The following is a 7,247-nucleotide window of genomic DNA, read 5'->3' on the forward strand; positions in this document are numbered from 1 at the left end:
TTCCAGGTACAATAATGCCAACTAACACTTTATCTGAAATCTGTGAGTATGATGCAGGCTTTCTCGTGTTTGGGAAAGCTTAAAGACCTAATTTCTCCGTTTCACCTTGAAACACCGACAACTTAATTCCTCTTTCGCATTGCCATGTCTTAATTTGAACATACATACATACATACATGTCATTTGGCTGACGCTTTTGTCCAAAGCAACTTACAATTAGTACACTCATCATTTATGACGGGCCATTTAGGGGATCAGTATCTTGCCAAGGACTCTTCGGCATGCAGATGGGGAAGAGCGCTTTTGTTTGAGTCTATAGACCTATAGGACGCAGTGATATCTCGGAAAATGCATTTTTAATGATGCATGTTATTTTCTGACTTTCTGACAATTTTTTGAACATGGCTTCCTCTCTTCTGGTCAAAACCAAAGAGGAGACAGACCCGCAATTGAAGATTAAAGAAAAATTGTACTCTCTTTTGTATAGTATTTTGTGAGGCATTGGGGCTACACTCGGGCTGACATCATGTAATCTGACCCCAGCGTTAGCAACTCTGTCTTGATTCCATCTACACTCTTCTTCTACACACTTAATGCTATTTAAAAATCATTATACTATTTTCAATATTTATACTTTATACAAATACACCACAGCAAATTTCTTATATGTATGAACCTGCTTGGCAATAAAACCTGATTCTGATTAAAGCATAATGTGCTGTTCAAGTAGACATTCCATATAGCTAAATTAGAATATTGTGAATTTCTTTAGTAAATTCTAATTTATAACAGAAGACTATAACTGTACTCTTACCAATGCTACTCAAGAGTAATATTTCACATGGATCATCAAGCTGGTAAGGATAATTTAACCATGTTGGTGCAAATACAGAATTCTAGTTAGAAAGAACTAACAGTATTCAATAAGAACAAAAATAATCTGCCAAATATCAATACAGATTTATTCTAGATGTTTTGGTGGTACAAATTCACAATAAACCTGGTTGTTCCAGTCAGCCTTAGCCATTTTTTTATTCAGGGTGAAAAACAGAAGTTAAGTCATAAACACCGTTAAGATGCTGAAGCAGAGAGCTCATTTTCTCTCTGACAGGAGATGAAAAAGAGGATCCCGAAAAAGTGTTATATGTGGCTGCTTTTGATGATGTCAAAATGCACAAGATGACGTATGTGTGACAGCAGATGAGACATTAGAAGAAGGAAAGTTACAGGACCCACTTCTCCTTCTGTGCAAATCTTAGAACTGCTGTTTTCTTTTCATGTGCAATGATTGTTGCCTTGTAAGGATTCTCTGCCATGATACTACAAGTATCCTCCTGTCTACATAACAGCATATCCAGCAACCAAAAGACAGCGTGGCTGACTGATCAAAGAAGAAGACTGACTCACATATCTGCTGCCTTTACAAACAATCTCTGTACTTGAATGTAATTTTTCTGAGACTTGTCTGTGTGTGCAGGGAGAGTGGTGGTGAGATTTATAGAAAGATTTTATGATTGGGGCATGGGGAAGAAAACAAAATGAGGGAAGACGAAGATAGGAGAGGAAGACAACTGCCGTTTTCATTGACGGCGGCTGTATGAGGTGGAGGAGGATTTTGATGTCATTGTGCCTCCTCCTCCCATGCTCATGCTGCTGCCGCCTCCATAGCCACCGCTGCTGCTCATTCCAAAGCTGCTGCTGCCGCCGCCGCTCATTCCATAGCCACTGCCGCCGCTCATTCCATAGCCGCTGCCGCCGCCGCCGCCGCCTCCAAAGCCGCTGCCACCTCCAAAGCCACCGCCGCCGCCACCGCCGCCGCCGCCACCTGGTGATGAGAATGAGATTACTTAAGTACACATATCAAGTCAATTGATTACTAATCGCCTACCCATCCCCAGTTGTTAGATTTACCATGAATAGGCCTACCATAGAACTTGTGTAGAAATGATCTGAGTTGTAAAGACTTAGGTCAATACTAACCATAGCTGCTTGATGAGGTCTGCATATGGATGGTTGCAACTGCAGGACCGGCGGCAATTCTGCAGAGAGAACATCAATGAGCAATCTGAGCTGTTGCCGTTGCTGCTCTCACAATGAGATTCCATGCACTCTCATAGTTAATTTCGAAGATGAAATGTTTTGTGAGCTCAAAGTGGCATTTACCTGATCTCCTCTCCTTCCAGTAGCTTCCTGTAGGTCGCAATCTCAATATCTAGAGCCAGCTTGACATTCATGAGCTCCTGGTATTCACGGACCTGGCGGGCCATGTCCTGTTTGGCTCTCTGCAGGGCTTCTTCTAGGTCCTTGATACGGAGCTTGGCGTCCTTGACAGCAAGCTCACCTCGCTCCTCAGCCTCAGCGATCTGGGCCTCCAGGTTGGCACGCTGAGAAGTTGGAAAGTTGGCAGACGCTTCAGGTTTGATATTTCTAAATGTTCATCTGGTTTTTAACAAAGTTCTGGACGCCTGCATCATTTTGAATATTTTGTGCATAGATGATAAGTCTATAAGTCAACTGAGCTCAAGCTAGACCATGTGTAACTGTGAGCTTACCTGTCCCTTGACTGACTCAATCTCATTCTGGAGGCGTGAAATCATACGGTTGAGCTCAGCAATCTCACTCTTCGTGTTGCGGAGGTCTTCTCCGGCCGAGCCGGCATTGGTCTGCATCTCCTGGAACTGAAGGAACACGATGAAAAATAACTATTATTACAGGCTCCACAGACATTTTTGCAGGTAAGTGTGTTTCATATTGGAGTTGTTGGTATGATTGCTGTCTCTATCTTCCTACCTTCTGCTGATACCAGCTTTCTGCATCAGCACGGTTGCGGGCAGCGATGTCCTCATACTGTGCCCTGACTTCAGCCACAATAGCATCCATGTCAAGGATTCGGCTGTTGTCCATCTCCACAATGACTGAAGTGTCCTTGATCTGTCCCTGGAGTTCATTTAGTTCCTGAAGAAGAGACAACAGTAATTTATTCAAATTATATTGAAAGTATGAGTAGAGGGGACGACCGAAATCTGTTACTCTTGTTTGTGTTTTTATTGTTTATCTGTCTCCACTGGTTGCATTCATGAAACAACAGACCTAACAGGACTGAGGTGTGGTTTATTTAGCTTACCGCCTCGTAGACACTTCTGAGGAAGTTGATCTCATCCTGAAGGGCATCAACCTTGGCCTCGAGCTCAACTTTGTTCATGTAGGCACCATCTACATCCTGTAAGTGGAGAAGAAGGAAGTGTTCTGCATTGGTGATGGCTTGGAGGAAAAGCAATGATCCACTCTTGAATCTGGAATGTCTGGCTTAATGATTGCAGGATTTCTCTCACCTTCTTGAGGAGCACAAACTCATTTTCCACACCAGCACGCTTGTTGATTTCATCTTCATATCTGATGCAAACAAATGGAGGAAGAATGAGCTAACGGAAAATGTATGTAGACATCAAGTCTTGCAGGTCTGTTCAAAGACAACACACACTTGGATTCCTTCCCTGGTGTAAACTCACTTGTTCTTGAAGTCCTCTACCAATCCCTGCATGTTTCTCAGCTCTCCGTCCAGCTTGACCTTCTCGTTACCGAGTCCATCCAGCTGTCTGCGCAGGTTGGCGATGTAGGCCTCGAACATGGCGTCGATGTTGGAGCGGGAGGTGGTCTGCTCCTGCAGCAGGCTCCACTTGGTCTCCAGCATTTTGTTCTGCTGCTCCAGGAATCGCACCTGAAAAGTAAAAATAATTTCAGAAGTTAAGATCCACCAACAGCTTGATAAAGAAATGGCTTTGAATATGACAATTTTATCATAACTGCAAATACCAAAAAAAATCTAATAGGAAAGGCAAATAGCCATGGGCACCTGCTATGTGGCATGAGTGCAGGGGGACAGGAGGAGGCAGCATCAGTGCATGAAACCGTAGCATCCTCCTTTTAGCTAACCACTGTTTTTAGACACAGCTGTTGTCTCTACTTCCATTCTTCTTCTCTCATTTTCCTCTCTTGTCCGTGTTCCACTCATAAAAGTTTCTGTAAATCCCAACCCCCTCTTCGTGCAGATGCAGACGGCCGCAGGATGGATTATATTAGCTTTCCCTTTTATTCATGATTTGGCTTACTTCTCTCCAGGAGAACAGTGACGTTTGTCATCCTTCTTTAACTTTACTCACATGATCCATCGAGCAACACCTATGTGTGACTTTACCACTTAACCACAAAGGCTCTTGTAATAACCAATGCCTTTCAGGCCAGAGACTTTTGGTTCTGTCGTCACTGGAGAACTGAAAGAATCTGCTTCTTATGTCTTCCTTGCATTAACATAGAGAAGATGTATGCAGGCTGCATTGCTCTGTCATCAGAGTTACAGTTGTGTGTGTGTGTGTGTGTGTGTGTGTGTGTGTGTGTGTGTGTGTGTGTGTGTGTGTGTGTGTGTGTGTGTGTGTGTGTGTGTGTGATCGTGTGTGCATGTAAATGGCCAGATGAGGTGCGCCTTGCCACACCTCAGCCTTGCCCCAACCCTTAAAGCTCTGGCATTACCACACCCTCGCCTCCGGGAAGAATACTTTCTCTGAGTGAACTCGCCTGCCTCATCCCTCAGCAAACTAATTATTCTCGCCTGAACTCACAATCATGTGATTGCATTTCCTAAAAATATTTAATTGAACTGTTAATACAAACTTTGATATTTTCTCCCCCATTGTGACCACTACTACGACCTGTAATGATCTGAATATTTAGTTGTGAATCATTTCATACAGATGGAAGACCAGATCCCTTGTGTGAGGACAGATGAGGTGTGGTAGATACACACACACAACACGCATTTTCTTGTGTAGGGTGTGGTTAACTTGTTCTTCATTTGTAACAGAGAGAAAAGGTCCCTCATCTTATTAACAAGAATTTCAATTACCAGAGGGGTGAGATTACGATTATTTTCATGTATGATAAATAATGCATGCAATGAAAATATCGTTTGAAGTGTAAGCATTTTGTGATGCATTGCAAATATTTGAAGTTCACTTCCTGCATCACTGTTGAAAGCTTGTCAAGCCTTGCTGCCATGGAAATGGGGTTGAGAACCCGATCCCTTTCTCCCCTCAAACTGAGAGGGACCAGTCACTTGATACTCTAACTCTAATGTGTCCTGACTCTCCCTCCACACAGCGGCAGCTAGCAAGTGATGGATTATGGTAAAAAATAAATTAAAGGAACTGTGGTCTGCTTTCAATTTCAGTAGATAAGTGAGACAATGCACAGTATAGCTGACAAAATCGAATTCAAGATAATAATATTATGATTAGGAGGTTTGGTTTTCAGAGCTAGCTCTAACTAGGACCACAGTGTGGCTATTATCCACGTTGGGATCAGTTGCTGTGTAATATTTAATGAGCCCAGGTGGCTGTTAAGGGACAGCATGTTGCAGCTATTCAAACTTGCACAAACCAATTAACTCTGTGTGTAGTGCATCCATCGCTTACTTATATTTCATTTTCCCCAGTTTAATCATATCAGCATCTATTGTTCAACAAGAGTTAAAAACACTCTGAAAACAACATTTAAGATTTTGAAATGGTGTGGGACATTAAGACATAAGCTGTTTTAGTGACCAAAGGGACACTTACCTTGTCAATGAAGCTGGCGAAGCGGTTGTTTAGACCCTTGATCTGATTTTTCTCATTGGTACGGACAGACGAGATGTCGGGGTCAATCTCAAGGTTCAGGGGAGCCAGCAGGCTCTGGTTGCATTGGACATTTGCGATCGTGGGGACTATACACCCACCACCACCGCCGCCAAAGCCACCATAGGCACTTCCAGAAGAGAAAAGACCACCACCATATCCACTACCACCACCTCCACTTCCACCACCACCACCATATCCACCACCACCACCTCCAGCTCCATAACCACCACCAAAACTACCACCACCACCAAAACTAGCACCACCAAAACTAGCACCACCACTGCCTCCATAGCCGCTTCCTCCCATGCCTGACTTCATCATCATTGAGCTGGAAGAAAAGCTTTTCCGGGCCCCTGACCCCCCGCCATAAGATTGTGAGGAAAAAGATCTTCCTCCTCCTCCTACTCCTCCTCCACTAGAACGGACGGAACCGTAGGTGGTCCTATTGGTTTTCGTGGTGAACGGCATGGCTGAGCAGACAGAAAGAGAGCGAGATTTGGCAGAGCAGTGGAGTGCACTAAGAGGTGAGTCAAGTCCCTCTAAGTATCTTCTCTCAGTGTGCCATGGATATTTATCTGCCTCTTACTGTGGAGGAGGTCCCAGTAAGCTCCACCTCCTCCTCATCCCTCCACCAATTAACTGCATCCTGGAAGGTGCACTTGCACGTAGATTTGGCATGGAGCAGCTGAGCCTGTTGGACAGGTAAGAGTTCCACCCCTGTAAAGTGATCCGGGCTCGACACACCCAAAAGGTAAGAGAGGAATGGCATCACCCAGGGTAAGAGGGGAGGGAAAACATTTTGAGATTAAAAAAAAGAACTCTTTACTTCATTATCTGGGGGCTCTTCTTGATAGCAGTGTGTGGCTGGAAGAGTAAGGGAGTTGGGTGTGGTAATATAGTCACCTTTCGATTGCCTTTTATCGTTTTGCAAAATGTATGCAATATAAATACATTTACAGTTGAAATTGGTAACATTTCACAAGATTTGCAGAACACATCCTGGCCAGTTTCTGCTGGATATGTTTAATGTAGATATATGTCAAAAAGACAAAAGGATTTGCATGATGCTTCTAAATAAATAACTACATCACAATTAAATTTGGAAAAACGTTGCCTCATATGAAGTCCAACTGAGCTAATTTTAAAAGTGCTGTCTCTGGGATCCTTCTGGATAAACATTTGCTTTTTTGCTTGCCACTGACACTTGTCATTTCTGAGACATTATATTAGGTGAGATTCAATTATTCTTTATGATTATTTTTAACTCCTTTGAATTATTTTCATTAAGATCTATAAATGAATGAATGAAATTTGTGAAAAAGTCAAAAAATCACAATGTATCAAAAGTGGTAAAATATTTCTTGCATCTGCCCATTTGTCCAGAAACAAAATGGGGCCTTTATTTGCCACCGGGGGTCACTCGTAGTGGTGTTGCTTTTGTTGGTGGGTGGGGTTTTGCCTTTTAATTTCTAATACAGTTGCAACTTCAACAAAAGCAGTTTATGATTTAGAAGTAACATTACAGTAGTAGATGAGTTGATAACTTTCAAGAGGAAACTGGTTTCGTAGGAGGGT

At 43.0% G+C, this 7,247-nt stretch overlaps 1 protein-coding gene across 1 annotated transcript; it reads right to left on the minus strand.

The window, feature by feature from the left end:
- Nucleotides 1-1,012: 1,012 nt before the first annotated feature.
- Nucleotides 1,013-5,996, minus strand: LOC133005226 (intermediate filament protein ON3-like). The gene is given in 9 exon segments (XM_061074833.1): nucleotides 1,013-1,828; nucleotides 1,975-2,039; nucleotides 2,164-2,384; nucleotides 2,553-2,678; nucleotides 2,791-2,955; nucleotides 3,125-3,220; nucleotides 3,333-3,393; nucleotides 3,510-3,718; nucleotides 5,613-5,996. Coding segments are annotated over 9 exon segments (1,575 nt in total). The 3' UTR covers nucleotides 1,013-1,580.
- Between the last annotated feature and the right edge of the window lie 1,251 nt (nucleotides 5,997-7,247).

This window comes from Limanda limanda, chromosome 7, assembly GCF_963576545.1.
Source record: "Limanda limanda chromosome 7, fLimLim1.1, whole genome shotgun sequence".
Taxonomy (NCBI): Eukaryota; Metazoa; Chordata; class Actinopteri; order Pleuronectiformes; family Pleuronectidae; genus Limanda; species Limanda limanda.